The 17,996-nt window shown below is 40.7% G+C and overlaps 1 protein-coding gene across 1 annotated transcript in view; it reads left to right on the forward strand.

Moving 5' to 3' along the window:
• Positions 1 to 279: 279 nt before the first annotated feature.
• dpp10 (dipeptidyl-peptidase 10 (non-functional)) overlaps positions 280 to 17,996 on the forward strand; it is a 225,759-nt gene continuing 208,042 nt past the window's right edge. Inside the window, exon 1 of the mRNA XM_087176994.1 lies at positions 280 to 505. Coding sequence (XP_087033120.1) covers positions 446 to 505 — 60 coding nt within the window. The 5' untranslated portion in view covers positions 280 to 445. The remainder of the gene's footprint in view (positions 506 to 17,996) is intronic.

Raw genomic sequence — 17,996 nt, forward strand, 5'->3', positions numbered from 1 at the left:
TTGACTTGCCCACTTGCTTTATGAGAAGCAAAGAGAAGGGATTTCAAAATAATAATAAAAAAATCCTACATAAATTTCAGTGCTCTGTCTTTTTGTTTTTGTGGATGTTGGCAGAAACCTTGTCATACTTTAGGCTTTAGGCTTTACTATCCTCTGGCCACCCCATTCAGAAAACTCTCCGGTCGCTCCTGGTTACCACTCATCACCGGTCATCTGTGCACATGCCTACAGACCGCGCAGCGCTGCGCGAGGCACACAGTCTACAGTAGCTGTCAGATGCGGTTGCGCGCTTCGCTTCCACCGCACAGCGAACAAAGACGGAAAACAGTGAACATCCCACGCTGTAGAGTAAAACAGGAGACTCCTTTTGTTTTTCCTCTCTGCTGTTTTTGTGTGTGTGTGTTTGAGACTTGGCTTGGAGGACAGTTTGTGCCGGCGTCCCAAGATGAACCAAACCGCCACTGTATCGCATCAGGTTAAATGCCAGTCTACGAAGGCCATCAAGGTAGGCTTTATGAACCATTCTCCTTCGCTGCATTGAACTTACTCCTGTTTTATGTAACTCTGTATCATCATCAGCAGCAGCAGCAGCTCTGTCACTGCTCAAAACTTCGGTGCGGGCTTGGTGAGCGGGTATGCGCATTGACGCGCAGCGCTTTGGAGATGGGTTGAGGATATGCATAATCAGCATCCCCGTTACAGCCCGATGAAGTTACGGCTCCTATTTGAAACAGTTTTGATTTGAACATGAAAGTATGCAGGTAACCTGAATCCTCTCGGCTCGGGTTTGAATGAGGGAGCTCCGGCTCTTGACGTCCAGTGTAAACGTGCTGGATGAGGAGCCACACACACACACACACTGGCGCAGTGGCGAGATTTCATTCATATCACGTCATGCACCTTATGATTATATTGTCTGTATGGGCTGACAAGGAATTATACAGAGTCTGCCTTTAGACAAAGCGCTGCACTTGTCTCTGTCTGCGACTTTCACGCGGCTATGGTGAGAAAAATACCTGAAGCATCGCGCCATCAAACACCATTAAACACATCTGGTGGTGCAGAGCAGTTGGTTAACTTTGCCCTGCACAGTCTCTGGAGATCATCCCGATTTTCAACCTGTTGTTTGAATTAACAAATCGCATTTAAGTGGATGCACGGATGCTGCAAGAAGTGTGTGTGTGTGTGTGTGTGTGTGTGTGAGAGAGAGAGAGAGAGAGAGAGAAAGAAAGAAAAAAAAAAAGAGAGAGAGAGAGACAGGTAGCCAATTAACAGCGTGATTTTCTGTCACAGTCACGATCGAGAAACGTCTCCAAGCATCTGCATTTTCTTCATTTTGTGCACTTAAACCTGCGATGGAGAGAAGAGGAGAGAGAGAGAGAGAGAGAGAGAGAGAGAGAGAGATAGAGAGAGTGTGTGTGTGTGTGTGTGTGTGTGTGTGTGACTCAACAACAGAATCGATTTTGCCGCGGGTCCTGCATCACTTTTCAACCTCGATGTCCCACCAGAGAAATTTAGCTTGGGGCAAATTTCATCGATCCTCCTCCCTGCCATCCCAGAGGCTGCAATTTTGGAATATAAGGCTGAATGTGAGAATAAGCAGAGTTCAACTTTGGGATGAAAGATGGGTGAAAATTGGTTAATAGGATCAATTATGCTTTTCTGTTTTTATTTTCTTGTGGCGTTCGAACAGTTGGAATCAGAAAACACTCTGCGCCTCCTTGTGTGTTTCCAGCTGCTAAGATATGAGACATCATCCACAGTCATCACTTACTGCTTATACAGCCTCCTGATGCTGGGACCTTATCTGTGACCCTTGTGCTGAGGCCAGCTCCTCATCTGTCATCTGTCTTTGTGGTGCTGATGTAGCTCAACGCACAGCGGCTGATTTTTACCAACCAGCCATCCAACCATTTTTATAAAGCCACAATTCAGGATGCTCATAAAAGGCAATGGAGTGTGTCTGAAATGAAGCTGTGGCTTCCACATCGTATGTTTTGGATGTTTGAGTGTTATTTTTCCTCTATGTATTAGATGTAGACTTCTATATGTATTTAGTATTTAGAGTATTTCAAGTATTGAACATTGCACCCCTTTGCATGGAGTTGAAATAAAAAAATACGCTTCATTATCCTCTGAAAATATAAAGCTGTCGGATACATAAAGCTGATAATATGCTACATGTATTTTATTTTTACAGTAAATAATAAAAATCTAGCAACTCCTATGTGCAACCTAACCAAACTGCAGCAGGGATCAGGAGTAATATCCACAGGCTAACATGCTAATAGACTAACAGGCGAACAAGCAGCAGTTGGTAGCGCTGAATGGCGAGCACATACAGCTACGGTAAGCCCTGAGGGACAATCGTGTCAGTCGTCACATGTACTGCTTGAAGCTATTATGTTTTTAAATATGGCTTTGTTTTTGATTTAGGTTTAATGATAATTCTGGTTTATTTCAGCTGGTTTCTCGTTCACGTAGCTGTTTTGGCCGTCATCAGTTCATCAGTGGGATCTGGGGAAAACAGCAAGATTGCTACAAGTCTGATCATGGAAGAAGCACAATCATGATCAGGCAGGTCGTAAACAAGCCAAAGGTTCAGCCATATTGTCTGAAGCAATTTATTTAGAGGTGAAACTGAAATTGAGCAGTTGGTAAAATGTTGGTAACAATAGTTTATGGCTCAGGAAAAGTGTGTGTTCACAACTACAAAGTACTATAGGTCAAAGTTGTTCTGCCAACCTTGATAGATGTGTACAGCAGACAGTGTGGAGAATAATTTTACCAATCACTTTGCTTTCACCTCCAAATAAGTTTGGCTAACTCAGGGCTTTGACTTGCTTTTATTGTTGCTGCATTCACTGATGTCAGTAATTCACTTGGTGAGTACAATGTTAACACAGAGAGGATGGACAAACTACCAAGACTTACTGTAATGTAATGTGATAAATCAGTATTGTCCATTTCAGCTCCTGTAAAACAGACTTTATATATTTAAATATTCACGAGTAAATGAGCAACAATTAACGTTAAAAGAAAAAAAACATCTCCATTTTGTATTACTATTCAGTTAATCTGCTTCTTCGTGCCTGTGTGGGCGTCGTTTCATCAGATTTAATTGACAATGACAAAACAAAACATCGACCGTTATCACATTTTGACTCAAATGTTGCTAAACTCTGATTGGTGCAAAGAGGTGCATGACATCACCTTTGCCAAACCAGCGAGAAAAACAAAGACAAAAACACAAATACATAAATCTCTCATGTGAAAGAACCAAAACTTTGGCAGAAACTCCAGTGGTTCCGGTGGATTCCATGATTCATAGTGAGAAGCTGACTGAGAACACCTGCTGTCAGGACCTTTACGCAAGAGGAAGGAAACAACAGCGTATCAACATAGTGGATATTTCACATAATGGATAATGGATAGTGAAATATTGTTTTTCAGGTTTTTATTGTACATAAAATATCCCTTCAATCAATGGAATGAATAACATCCATCCATCTGAATGTGAACAAAGGCGGTGGTTGAAAAGCCACTGAAAGTTTTCCTTTTTGTAAGAGCTTAGAAAAAATATGTGAATATGGTGACAGATACAGAGAGATATTTGTCATTGTGTGCCAACAGTAGCTGCATCGGATCTCTACACTTGGTTTGAACTCTGTTCATCACTCAGTTAGTCGTGCTCGATGAGTCCAAGCCACAGCTTTGAGAGGGACTATACCAAAGTGTCCAAATGTGACCTGTTTAAACCTGCATGGGACCATTTATAGAATCAGAGTTTCACAGTCAGTCAAGATGGAGGAGCCGTCTCCTCACTTTGATTTGAAGTATCTACAAAGTGTCTCAGAGGGGAGGGCGGTGGTTTGGGAGTTTGTGGCTGCTTTAAACCAATGAAGATCAATGAGGGCAATTAGACAACGGCGCCAATTGGTTGGAGCGGCCGAGGAAAAGAAAACAGACGGAGCAGAAATGACGATGACAATGTCTTATCCTTATTGTTACGTTTAGCCTGTGATGTCAGTTTTAAAATGGCAGAGGAGCAAGTGAACAGGTGTTACTTTAAGTGAACCAGAAGAATTGGATTGACAGTGCTTGTCCTGGTTCGCTTCACTACAGCTTGATGTGCTGACACATATTGATACACGGGCAAATTGTCTGAGCGAATATAAAAACCATACAAACAATATTGTGTGGAAAAACAGAAGTTGCTGAGACAAAATAGTTTTGGATCTTGGCTTCCTCTCACAGTGGCAATAAACAGAGCTTGAATTACTTTTCCTTGAGAATATTCAGCCTCATATTCTGTTGTTTAGAGGTTTGCTGTGGACTGATGCTCTGATGGCTTGCAGGAGTGCCTGCTTACAAAATACATTTTATGAATCTCTGTGTGCAGCTCTGTCGTCTTTCACCGTCTTGTCTTTTTTCACTTTTATGGAAATCGAACCGAAGGTGCTCGCTGCATTCGCAATCGGAGTTCTGTATAAAAACTACACCCGAGGTGAGCAACGGTTTCTGAGTGTCCGACACTGTAGCTGATGCACGGTGCCTTCAGCTCGAGCAACCGTGTCTCAGGAAGGAGTGGAAAAGCAGGGATCATGGTCAGGATTAAGAACTCCAAAACTCTTCTGTGTTGCACAAACCCCCCCCCCCAAAAAAAAACAAAAAAAAAAACGCTAATCTCTCCATGTCTGACCCCTGTAGTCTGGTGCTGAGGTCGCAACAGCTCTCTGTTATCCTCTTAAATGCCCCCTCTTCATATCATAGCAGTGGCCTTACGCCACTAGCCAAGATAAGAAATCCAATTAGGACAAGGCAGCAGATTTTTCGTGGGTCTTAACTGCCCGGGTCTCGCTGAGTTTAACAAGGCTGGATACAGCCCAAGGCTCGTGTCATCAGCGGTCCTTGGAAGTGTCAGGTCCACCCACATGCAGATCGCAGCTATAAACTGGGATTGTCAGGGAAGCAGGGAGCTGTGTCAGTGCTCCTCTCCCAGTGTGCACATCAGTGACGGGAGCACAAGGCTGTGTAAAAGAATGTGCTATATTTCTCAAGCTGTGCTGTAACGCCGTGGGTTTACACTGACTTTACGCGACAGGGATCTCGACAGGAAGTTTGGTAAGTGACAGTCAGTGATTTATGTAAGTGCAAAGGACTGAGCCTCTTTTATTTGAAATACCAATTTTAGGATCCTGTTTCATGATGACAAGATGAAGTACGTCTGAGCGAGAGCAAACGGCTGTATCCGACACCCACTACCTGCAAGCCATTTATAGTCACATCACTTTAAAGGTGCATGAGTGACAAAAAGCCTGGAACTGAAAATTAAAGTGACATGAAGTCTTCAAACAGTGGGCACAACGGTCTCTTTAATAAAACCAGAAGTTCTGATTGATAAAATCCCTGCCCTAGAAAAAACAGTAAAGCAGTTTCTGCACCAGGAACTGGAGGCATAAAACTCTGTGTAGGCTCACAATTACAACCTCGTCTCACACGCACGGAAATATACATGCACACTTTTTTAGATAGATTTATGAGTGCATGAGCATGGTATTGTGCAGTCAATACAAACATGCAGAATAATTCCTCATGCAGCTTTGTATCCTGATATGTTCCACATCAGTGCGTAAAGTCCGTCACGGTGCTTGACCATGAGGGTGAAGAATATATATGAGACGAATCATTTTTAAGGGACTTGTATTCAAGTTTCTCACCCTGAAACTCAATTATTTATTTTTTTTAATGGTGTTGATATTAATGCAAGATTTGTGCAGGTTCTGCCGCTTTACAAAGTATAAAACATTACAGAACATCCACACCTCTTATAATATTCACATCAAACCCCTCAAGTTAGAATCTTTAAATTGTTCATTTTGAAATTGTTAAATGGTTCAGAAATGAATAATAACCTGTGCAGACTGGTTGGTGTCTTTCTGCTGCAGCTGTGGAAGGATGCTCCGCTCCTATAACACTGTCAGACTCATAATGGACAGTTTAATTAAAAAAAAGAAAAAAAAAAGAAAAGGATGCAGCAGAACCAGATGTTGCCTATTGTCTCTTTTTTATTCCACATGCTCAACACCTAGTGTGAGAATGTGGAATAAATTACCCACAACTACACTCACGACCGAGTGGAGATTCGGGGGTATTTGTGCTAGTAGTGTGTAATGACTACGCCTTAGCTGACTGGCTGACTTCTCAGAAATGCACCTGTTAACTCCTCTGCTGCGACTCACAGTGAAGTCTCTTTGTCACGAGTCACATGCCAAGGTACAGCGTACAGTACGGAAAGAAGTGAAAGGAGTGTCAGACTCGGCAGCAGGGCAGACTGTGCAGACCTGCAAAAAAAAAAATCTATATTATGAAAAATACTGCATTTGGTGGGAAATACCAAAGATTATATTTGATATAATGGAATATTGGCCCAGGCCTAGCACACAGGACCTTAATCAGTTGTTTACATGTTAATATTTCTTCCTCTCTCCACCAGTCTTCAGACGTTTCAGTGAACATTATGCGTAAGACTGTCATTGATGGTCTTGTGGCATCAGTGAGGTTCAACAGTGTCAGAGCAGCTGTCACAACACGTGGCTGTTACACAGCTGAGGCCATTTAGAGTCAGACTTTGAAACGTCTGGTTTACTGCACTCTAACTGCCTTAAATATAGACATTTTAATGTACATAACAACAGGCTAATTCAAGAGGCCTTTAAATAAAACATAAAGTTGAGCTGACAATCCCAGTTAATTAAACACACCACTGATACTCATAATATTTTATTATTAGATAATGTCTAACATTGTACTTTTTATTCATTCTTCACCATATGACAGTGGATCCACATGGTCCACAGTACAGCTGAGGTGTCCGTGTTCTCACGGCTTCTTCTTCTTCTCTTATAAAAACCAGTTCAGGCAGAGGTCTCTGCTGCTTGCATGTTTAATGTGTGGACACACTGATTATATATCTGGCCTCAGGAGATTTCTCTGACTAACACACCTCATCAGTGAAAATACTTTATCTATAATGTCATTAATTATACGTGTTTTAATGGCTAATCATCTATTTGAAGAGCAAATTGAATATGCCTTCGCAGTTTAACAATATTTATTGATTGCAAATTGAGTTTTTTCAATGTTGAGACTAAGGTTGTAATTATTGATGATAACCGTATATTTAAAAAAATGAAATATCTATATGAGCTAATATTACAGATATGATAATATGGTGATGGCAGATTTTTTGTTCATCAGTTCATCTTGTTGTCTCTTCATTATCCATGACGTGTAATTGTTCTTTTTGTGGTTGTTACGGTTACAGACTGTCTCCCCACCTCCCTACTCTTCAGTCTAATTCATTTGCCAAAAAAAAAGAGACAAATGACACAAAAACCAAAGTTAAAGGTTCATTTGACTGATAGCATTATTTTTATATTGTTATATAGATATGGTGAGGATATCGTTATCGTGATTTCCTTTGATAATTGTCTAGTGAAAATCTGATACTGTGACAGTGCTAGTCGAAATCATTATTTGGAAAGCCCCTTCACCAAATGATAAATGATTTCCTCTGTATTAGACTGGCCCAGTGGCGCAAAAATACTCTGGTGTTGTCTCACGTCGTCCATGAAAACTACCTCAAAATAGAGCGTTTGTGTTGCTGCAGATATATTGGGAGTTTAAACACTGATGTGCTTTGATCCACCTCAAACAGCCTCATTTCAGATAAGACTTTGACAAGTTCTCATGTTGCTGCTGAAGCGGAGACCCAGACTGATTTCCAAGATAAGTTAGGAAAAAACAGTGTTGCTGCGGACGAACTCTGTCCTGAGTCAGAACAAAACAGATTCGAATTTGTAGCTACTGCTGTGTGTGCTAAACAGTTTAATGTGAAACTTGTCCGTCATTAAAATAGTGCATATTCAACGTGAAACCCCCAAATCCCCCCCAGATGTGCTGTGTTTTCCACCAGTTCAAATGATGCTGGCTGCGTTGCTGCGTATTGCGTGATGTGCGTCTGTGTTAAAAGACAGAAGAATATCAAATGATGAAGGGCGTTCGTAAAGACTACAGATATGATCCCTTGTCTGGATAAACAAAAATATTAAACTGCAAACATTTCTCTTTCATTTATATTTGACAGTGCATGTACGCAGCGGCGCGCTCCTCTCCTCTCCTTTCCTCTCCTCTCCTCTCCTCTCCTCTCTTCTCCTCTCCTCTCCTCTCCTCTCCTCTCGTCTCCTCTCCTCTCCTCTCCTCTCCTCTCCTCTCCTCTCCTCTCAGTGGCGGGGGGACGAGCTTTGTTTGCAGCCTCCCTCCACCGATAGCTCTCATCTCCGTAATTCAGCCGGCTGGATGCTCGACAGCTCAGCCAGCGGGTTATTGAACCTGCGAGGCGTTCCCCCTGTCCCGACGATCTATCACATAAACAGTCTTTAAAAAGTGCTCGGGAACCGGATCGCTCTGGCTCTAATAGATTGCAGGAATCGGTCTCATAAGAATGATTGCATTGGCTCTTGAGGTTGGTGAGTCTATAAATTATAGAGCTATGCCAGCTGATCCCAATGTATAGAACCCCCGCCCCCCACCCCCTTTCTCACAGAGGAATATGTGATAGATGTGTCTCTAATTTGTTTTGCGGTTGAGACATATCTGCCACTCATTTGCATAAGAGCGCTTTCTCTTGAGGAGGCTTATTTGTCCCTGTAAGGAAGAATAATGTAACATGATATAACCAGTCGTTTTCCAAGCTGTGCATCTTACACTTGCACTGGTGGGTCCTATAGAGTCCTTACTGCTGCTTAATGACTTCACACTTGACCAGGAAAGTAGTTGCTCTATGAAAGGAACTATGAAAATTTAAGAAAAAAAAAGAAAAAAGCAAAGATTCTGCCCAGATTTTCTGGAGGTCACATGTTTCCACCTAAAACTAAACATTTCTCCTTATTAAAAAACTGAGGTTTTTACTTCTGAAACAAACCCATTCATAATTACGTCTTTAAGACTTTTGAAGTTGAATCTGTGCGTCTGTCTGATGAAGCAGAGTCTGAGAAAGAGACAGTGAGGTTATGTCAGCGCCCAAAGGGGGTTCAGGGCCTGCTGTGCACTGAAATGAATAGGTACGAATGGACCATCAAATGCTGACAGGATGCTCTGGATCCTGATGTGTAAAATGAGTAAAGTTCTGGAGGAGGTTTCGCAATAAAACAAGTAGCATATATATATATAACACATATATATATATATATGTATTTATACTGGATGTAGCTGTATAAGTGATAAGTTAGTATTTAGGTAAGTAAGTTTTAGGGCCAGAGTGGATATCATACAACAGTTACAGTTTATTAAGAGCAGAAATCTTGGCGTATCTAAAAAAGAACCTCTCCATAAGGGTTAGTGTAAGTGTTTAGATCCCACAGGTGTTGTTTGTTTTTGTTGTTGCTTGCTTTATTGTTGTCTTTCATGGTGTTCTGCGGTGTTTCCATATGGCAGGACCATATGTGCATGTTGTATCTGGTTGTCCTGATTGCAGGAGAACAGCTCAGACACATGGTTTTGACATGATGCCGTTTTTCAGAAGCCATCTACTGAAGATATGTTTACTTTGGGGTCTCGGGACTCTCACTTGAATATACAGTATGTAGAATCATATGGCAGGGAGTGGGACAACGCCATGGGAAGTTTGGTCTCTGGGTTGTCACACAATTACAGTGCATGTAAATGCATCAACACATTTTTTAACTCAGCTGCTTTTTGTGTGTTTGGTACTCGTATGGCGAACAATGACGAGCACAAGCTGCCGCAACATTTATGAAGATTTCTGGAGAACACCTCAATCCTATTATTATAATATTTCATAACCATGGTGCTGTTGCAGCAACTACTTACAAGTTGTGTATGTGTTGATCAACCAGTCCTCCAACCTGAACAACCATACAGTTTGTTCCAACCCTCTGATACGCCTCGTAGGAGTGTCTCCTGAAATAGCAACCCCCTACAGTGGCAGGTGTACTGGACCTCGGTTGTCATGGTTACCATAATAAACAGCGGACTGTGCCGACAGCGGCGTACCTACCTTTACGTCCATGGTTTCTATAATAACGATCATGGCTTGGTTAGGTTTAGGAAAAGATCGTGATTTGGGTTAAAATAAGTACTTCCTCAACATTACACAGTCTTTGTTGCCATGGTTACAGCATAAACTGCTGGTTTAACATGGGAATCGAACAGCGCTCTCCTGTGTCATATTCAACCATCCACCACAGCCTCCTCCTGATGTGGACTTTGTCTCTCTTTACACTACGTCACCGCACTTTTCCCTTTGCTCCTGTCATCATTACTACGACCACTAGATGTCGCCTAGCAACAAAACTTAACTATGGGTCAAAATAACCTTCTGCACAGACGACCTGTGGGCTCGTTTCTTACAGGAGGACAGTCACATGTTGATATGTGCATTTAAACCAAATTTTGGTTGCAACTGTATCGCAGTGCTTTCACCTACAGGCCAGCGGTTAGTATGACATAACTAAATCATAACCTTCTGGGGGTTTTATTCACATATGTTTTGTCTCAAATTAAGAGTAGACTGTAGGAGGAATGGTATGAGCTTGAATATTGAGTTTTGACAATTTTCAAAATTTTCAATATGCTTGTTTTATGTATAAGGTTTTGCATGGACTCGCCCCACCACCTTTAAATGAATTCATTAAACAGAGCTGACAGTGTCATTGGCACCAGGGCGACTACGAGAGGGAACTGTAGAGTGAATAGTAAAGGGAAGTAAATATTGGAATGTCTCAGCTTCAAGCTGTATCTCAAACACTGGCTTAAGTTGAACCGGATCGGTGATCACTTCGTATGCTGCAAACTGTATTGGTCTTTTTATTTGTGTACTTAATATTTGTAGTAGTGTATTGTGACTAGTAATGTTTTTTTTGTTTGATGTTAACCTGCCCAGGGACTATGGATGTAAATGAGCATTTTTGCTAAACTCTTGCATGTTTACATTGTGTATCTGTACTGATCTTTATTAACATGCATTGCCCCTATCAAATAAACAAATAAATAAATGAATACGCTTTCTGCACAAAAGTGACAATGGCATAAAATCTGTTTTGTCGAAAATGAGATTTATGTATAAAGACAGACACTTTGTGGCAACCAGGATTTAGCTGCCTGCTGCGGCTTGTCAACACCCTGAGAAACACCCACTTGTACGAGGTACTTAATAATCTGTTTCCAGTTTGCTCCACCGTTCAAACCACTACCTTTTTAGCTTCTATGAGTCAGTGGCAGAGAGAGAGAGCACAGAGCACAGACGGCAGACGCAGCACAATGCTACGTGTGACATTAATTCAAAAGTGTTTAATCCCTCTTGAACATCTCTTCCACCACCTCTGACACCCGTCCTCACAGGTGTCATCCTCTGGGATCGCTGCTACACTTCTCACTGCTCGTTTACAGAAGTCAGCCGCTACATTTAATACCTTTTTTATTAGATTCCTTAAAAATCGACATATATTATATGAGTCCGGACAGACATGGATGTAAACTGCAACTTAATTTCATTTTTCTTTTTTTTTTACTGAAAACAAACTGAACTAAACTCAAATTTTGTTGTGCATTCATTGACTGAACTGTTTTGGAACTGAACTGAACTGAATGCAGTTGTATCGAAAAGGAAAACCCGTAATGGATCTTTGAGTTGGAGTTTTACATTGTATTATATATTTCTTTATTTTTTATTATTATTTTATTTGACATATTTTACGCCACAAAACCTGTAAACAGACTTTGATATGTAAAATTGACAGAGTCAAGGTCCATTCACTCTTTAAACAACATCCATATTAATAAAAAGATGGGAAAGAATCCAGATGCCTGATGAAGACAGTGAAATGATGTTGAATGCTCTTGGTGAAGCTAATAAGTGATCCTGGTGTCAAGATGTTTTTGTCAAAATGTACTTGTGCTTACATTTACACATGTCACAGTAGAGAGAATACAGGTGCAAATAATAAACTGGATGATGGCTGTCCTGTTGTTGGTGTTCATGCTGCTCACTGTCGCACTGTCATGGCTTGACAGAACAGAGTCCTCTTTAAAGGGGACCTATATTTCTATATTTTTATTCTGGGGTTCCACTAGAGCAGCTTTGCATGATTCACAGTTTTGGAAAAAAAAAATCCTTATTTATCTCATACCGCTTGTTATGTAACCGCTTGAGTTGAGCCTGATTGAAAGAGGCAATATTTGCTCCGGGCTCTTTAAGGTCCTCCTCCCTAAAAAGATCATTTTCTTCTGCTGGGGGGGGGGCACCCAGAGACCTTGTGCTTGTGAACACCAACACTGAAATTACTGGTGAAAGCAAACTAATAAAACTACTACATTACATAACTGATTGGAAATGGCTACTCCTCAGATCCATCTGTGCGTGCTTGAGCCCCATCTGAATATAAGAGCGAACAGCACCAACATACGACAAAGACTACAGCAGCAGTCTATGTTTAGTAAATATTACACCCATTACCTGCTTAATATGTGACATAATGGTGCATATATTCCATCTATCTATAAAACGTTTTTCTATATATGGCTCTTTTAATAGGTGCACATGTGGGAAATGCACTACAATGCCAACTGAAGTGGAAAATAACTACTGTGAGGACACACAAACTAACACTGGTAGTAAAATGTTATTCTGCTGCTGCTAAATGACTGTATATTACTATACATATAATATACTATACACATAAACTTGGAGGACGAGGTGCGCTTGGAAGAAGAAAAAAAAGCATTTGAAACGTAACGTTCAGAGCTTTTGTTTCACCTGGACTTCACTTTTACATACCTTTACCTCATGATTTGAAACTTCCCTTTTCATGTTATTAGTTACACCTGTGATTTTCCTGCTGCGAAAATGTCGGCTGCGAAAAAAAAGATATGCTAGGTAATCTTGAGGCAAACTTTCAAGCAAAGTTGATTGAAATATTTCAGGTAGTCTGAGAGAGATATCCTGTGAACTATTTAGACAAACCGACCTGAAAACAGCCTCCGCGGTGGACGTAAAAGGTGAGGGCGACCAACAATGTCAGACCATATCGGTTCTACGGCAGCTGATGACGTTTTGTCAGCTCCAGGGTCAATTTAGGACTTTACACTGCTGTTGTCTTTTCTTCTTTTTTTCTTTTATATACTGTTTGTGAAGAAGACCTTTATATGTATTGAGTATTCAGTGTCGTGCACACAAGAGTGCAGGGTACACCAACATGATATACCAGTGTCCAGGGGCATCGTTATCACCCCGAAATATTAAGAAATTGAAGTGTTTTAAGTCACTGTGATAACTGTGTCGATGCTGCGTGTGTATTATTTGCACAATAAATAAACAGAAATCTACCAACTCATACTGTAAGCATCTCGTATTATGACAAGAATCTAATATTTAAATCAAAATTCACTAAAAGGCACTAAAAGTTGTGTAACTTAATCAGCAGCAGTGAGTCTCTCCAAAGTCTGGACTCAGGAGTAATATCCACAGGCTAACAAGCTAACAGGCTAACACACTGAGTTTACTGTCTGTCTTGCGAGCCCCAAAGCTCCCAAGCGGTTTCTTCTTCTTCTTTGGCATCTTTGGGCTGGTGCACTAGTTAAGACTATTGCCTCCCCGGTCTTGATTTCAGTTCAGAAACATTAAAACATTTCCTTTTAACTGCCTGGCATTGGCTTTCTGAATTTTTAAGCAGGACACAAAAGAAAATATTTCACTTTTTAGCATCCTTCATGAGTTAAGATCTTTTCTTCCAGGGATTTCTTGTGTCTCCTCCCTTACTTTTTCTATTTTGCACTGGTGGAGTGGTCAGCATTAACACACACACACACACACACACACACACACCTACACACACACACACACACACACACACACACACACAAACTCGTAGAAAAACAGCAGCCGGCTGAGAGCGTGAGTTCATTTATACAGGTGTGGATTTTATTCCAGGTTTACAGAGGGGAGGACAGGTCGCTGAATATAGTCATTAAAACAAAACCTATTCATCAAATTCACCAGCTGACACTATTGGCAGGAGTGTTTTTTTGTTTTTTTTTCCGTCTGAGTGATTTCTGTTCTGGCTGCAGGGAGAATATTGCTTCAGATATACAGTATGTCGGAGGAGTACGCTCCTATGAAGGATGTCAAGTCACATTTTAGATATCAGTGTGTGTTTGAGCATCTTTTAGCTTATTATTTTGGCTTTATGGCTCACAGCTTGCTCATGAACCTTGTTTCCAGCTGTAGCAAGCAGCTGGTGTTACTGCTAAGAGAGGAAATATTGAACTTCCATTCATCATTCTTCCATTGTGTTTGCTCTATGTGTCAGTGAGCAATTTTTCTCTAACACATTTGACACAACTTTTCAAGGTGGTGTGTTTACAACTTGTACTGCTGTCCCCGATTGCTTAAAAAGCAATTACTGCTAATGAAGAAAAACAGGAAGAGTGCTGCACAGGGTCAAAAAGGTATCGTGGAGAATCTAAAGAAAAATGTGAAACCAGATCCTCTTCCAGGATGAGGCCAGTGGTCACATAAACTAGCAAAAAACAACTGTCCAGTGTAATAACTCTTATGAAAGTTGAAATTGTACGACGGCAGTCCGATTATAGAAGTGAAACAAAAGATCCTTCATAAATATATGGATACGCCAACACATTTCGACTCACAGAGTCGTCATCAGGGCAATTACTGCTATTTTTAAAAGGACGCTTTCATTGATATATTTGTATATTTGCTTTAAAAAGCTCTTCAAATCCTATATATTATACACCTCTACCTGCTCTCTCCTGCCTTAATGTGATTATCACTTGTTGGTGACCCGGTTGTAGTCAGACAGCAACAGTCAGACAGAGAACCATCTGTTTCACAGCTTGGCGGCAGTCTGTCTGCTGGTATGCTGCCTCAGGACTCAATCTTTAAGTCTAAACCTAAAGGTGGGCGTTTGTGCTGTGAATACATAGACCAAACATAATATACGCTTCAGCTAAACGAAGGGATGATATCCTTTTTCTTTGTTCTTAATGATTATTACCTTGCCTTAAAGTGGCTGCTGTTTTGAAGGTTTCAAAATCGTTCTTCCCTTTACTTTGCCTGGAGTCAAATTCACACATACAGTACTGTTTGTTTTTTTTAAGCATCAAATAAATTTTAGTTATATTAATACCATAGACTGTGGATGGGTGTAGCCTCTGTGACGCACACACAGGTTTCTGAAGAGCAGTTTTGAAGCTCAGAGTGAGCTGCTCCACTGTCACCATCTTGGCAGTGCCTGACTCCAGCTCCCAGCTAATCCAAATATGGGCAAAGAGGTGGAGCGTGTCTGGAACTGATACTTCAGTGCATGCCAGTTTAATAAATGTGGCTAGCGCACGTTGTCATTAGCATCGTTTGCACAGCTGGGTGCCCTTGGCGTCTTGCTTGAAGGCTAACCCAAGGCTAATATATTTTCTGGCCAATTAGCTGGTTAATAAGCCAACTAACAAGCCAGGTATGATGACAGCATCACTGATACCTGCTAATTAGCGCTAACATATACTGTAAATAAAATAATACTAGAATTTCACTCACCTCAGAAAACAGGAGTAAAGACGTGCTTACAATCTGTTAGTGAATTAATCGCACAACACCACCACAAACACAGAGAGGTAATGTTCAGTTACTCAAATTAGCTGAGGTGACGCTGGGTAGACACCTAGCGGCTAGACACTGATTGGCCCCCCCCCCGTGACTGAACCCACCTGTCAAAGTGGCCACGCCCTCAATTATACATAACTTTAATAAAATGTAAACAGGTGAGTTATATAAACAGTTGCCATGCAGGAGGAAATTGGCTACAGAGACCAAAGCAGATTTTGTACCAGGCTGAAAACATGTTTATTTCTGCTGTAAAGTTGAACATTTTAACATGGGAGTCTATGGGGAGTGACTCACTGTTGGAGAGAGACTCTGGCACTGGTCAGTTTTTGGCACTCACATGTTGGCTTCATTTTTCAGCTGCAGAGGTTGCTGCTTGATTATTAAACCCTTTGGCTTTTTGCAGAACCCAAGTCTCGTGGCCTTTAGAGTCATGTCAAAAAAATATTTTTTTGCTACTATAGCAAGTTTAAAGCCTCCTTCCTCACAATTTCCCTTATTTGATAGTCACGGAAAATATTCATGAAAACCTGAGTATAGCAGTAAATGTGTTTACCCTACTCAATGTCTTATGAATTATAGCCCGTTACCCTTTTTTAAGTACACCACTGGTCTATTTAAATGCACATTAATCCTCCAACAGTATGTAGAATCCTTAAATATTTAAGCATCAGCATTATGTGAAGGTCATATCCTGTTCACAACAGCAGGTTAAGCTCTTGCCTTGAAACACAGATGAAAAACACACGTACACTATACTTTTCTCCTGCGCTGCCTCAGCACTGTACTGATGATAACATACATGCACTCTAAATATTCACACAGGGACATTTTTGAGATGTGAATATTAATTTAGACGTATCCTTATAAAGGATAAACTTTAGTCACTGTTCGCTAATGGCCAGAGGAAGAGAAGGCAGTGCAGAGGAGGAGAGAAACATGCATTAGCATGTGTTGACATCTGAATGTTACTCCAGGTAAAATGGCCAGTGAGGGGCCACGGGGCCATCTTGGCTTTCAGATGACTGTCTCCTGGCAGTACAGGACATTTACAAAGATTTAATTCAGAAAGTTAGTCTGGCCCTAAAAGGCATGCTTTGACATTTTAGTTAGCCTTTCTAAGGGTAGCAAATGCTCTATCTATCCATCTATCTATCTATCTATCTATCTATCTATCTATCTATCTATCTATCTATCTATCTATCTATCTATCTATCTATCTAAAACTCAATATAGTGATATAGTAAGTGATTAAAAAAAAGACAATACTGAGACAGAAACTTTAAAATGTCAAGTTTTCCCTTTAGGCAACATTGCTGTACATTGAAACATCTATCACATCTGTGACTCCCACACTCTGCTGCAGAAATCATACATCAGTAATTGCCTGAGATGAGTGGAGAAACAAGTGAGGTGGCATATCCAACTCATTTTTTTTAATGCACAAAGCGCTTCCTTCTGTGAAGGAACACTCTGCATTATTTTTCTTTAAATGGACATAAACACATTTAAATGCACGAGCTCCTGGAACAGGTGCATGTAGAGATTGGCAGGTGAAGTTGTCTTCTGTCCTTGAAAAGTATCAGAAGACAATGACTGGTCACCTTTGTGAAATATCGCAAAGTCTGGTGTCAATGGCAATATTTTCTATTTAGCTGCATTTCTGTTACTGGGAGTACTGAAATTCCTGTCAGTGTGTACAAATAGCCATACATGACATGGGGGGAACCCGAGGCATTCCCAGGTCAGGTCTACCCCGAGACCTCCTACCTCGGGTACTGTTATGCGGTATAATACAACAACTAAGCCATACATATTACACATTATGATAATAATAATGATAATAATATGAGAATGAAAATGTTAGTGCAATAAGAAGTATAGTGCAGTTTACATAGTATATGTGCCTAATAATATGGGTATGATGATATTAGTGGAATAAAGTATAATGCAGTATAATTCAAAATAAGCAATAAGCTACACATTATGATAATAAGAATGATGATGATGAGAATGATATTAGTGCAATAAAAATGATAATGAAGTATAAGAGTACATGTAAAGATGGATAGCTCTGCATGGCCATTTGTTGAACATTAATAGCAGCATCAGTCTAGGTGCAAGTCACTGTGTGTGTGTGTGTGTGTGTGTGTGTGTGTGTGTGTGTGTGTGTGTGTGTGTGTGTGTTTGCTAGAGAGAGGTAGTTCCGTGCATGAATGATACATGAATGAAAGTGTGTGTGTGTGTGTGTGTGTGTGTGTGTGTGTGTGTGTGTGTGTGTGTGTGTGTGTGTGTGTGT

Source organism: Seriola lalandi, unplaced genomic scaffold (assembly GCF_002814215.2).
Source record: "Seriola lalandi dorsalis isolate HSWRI2012SDOR001 ecotype SW California unplaced genomic scaffold, Sedor1 jcf7180002054576, whole genome shotgun sequence".
NCBI classification, from domain to species: domain Eukaryota; kingdom Metazoa; phylum Chordata; class Actinopteri; order Carangiformes; family Carangidae; genus Seriola; species Seriola lalandi.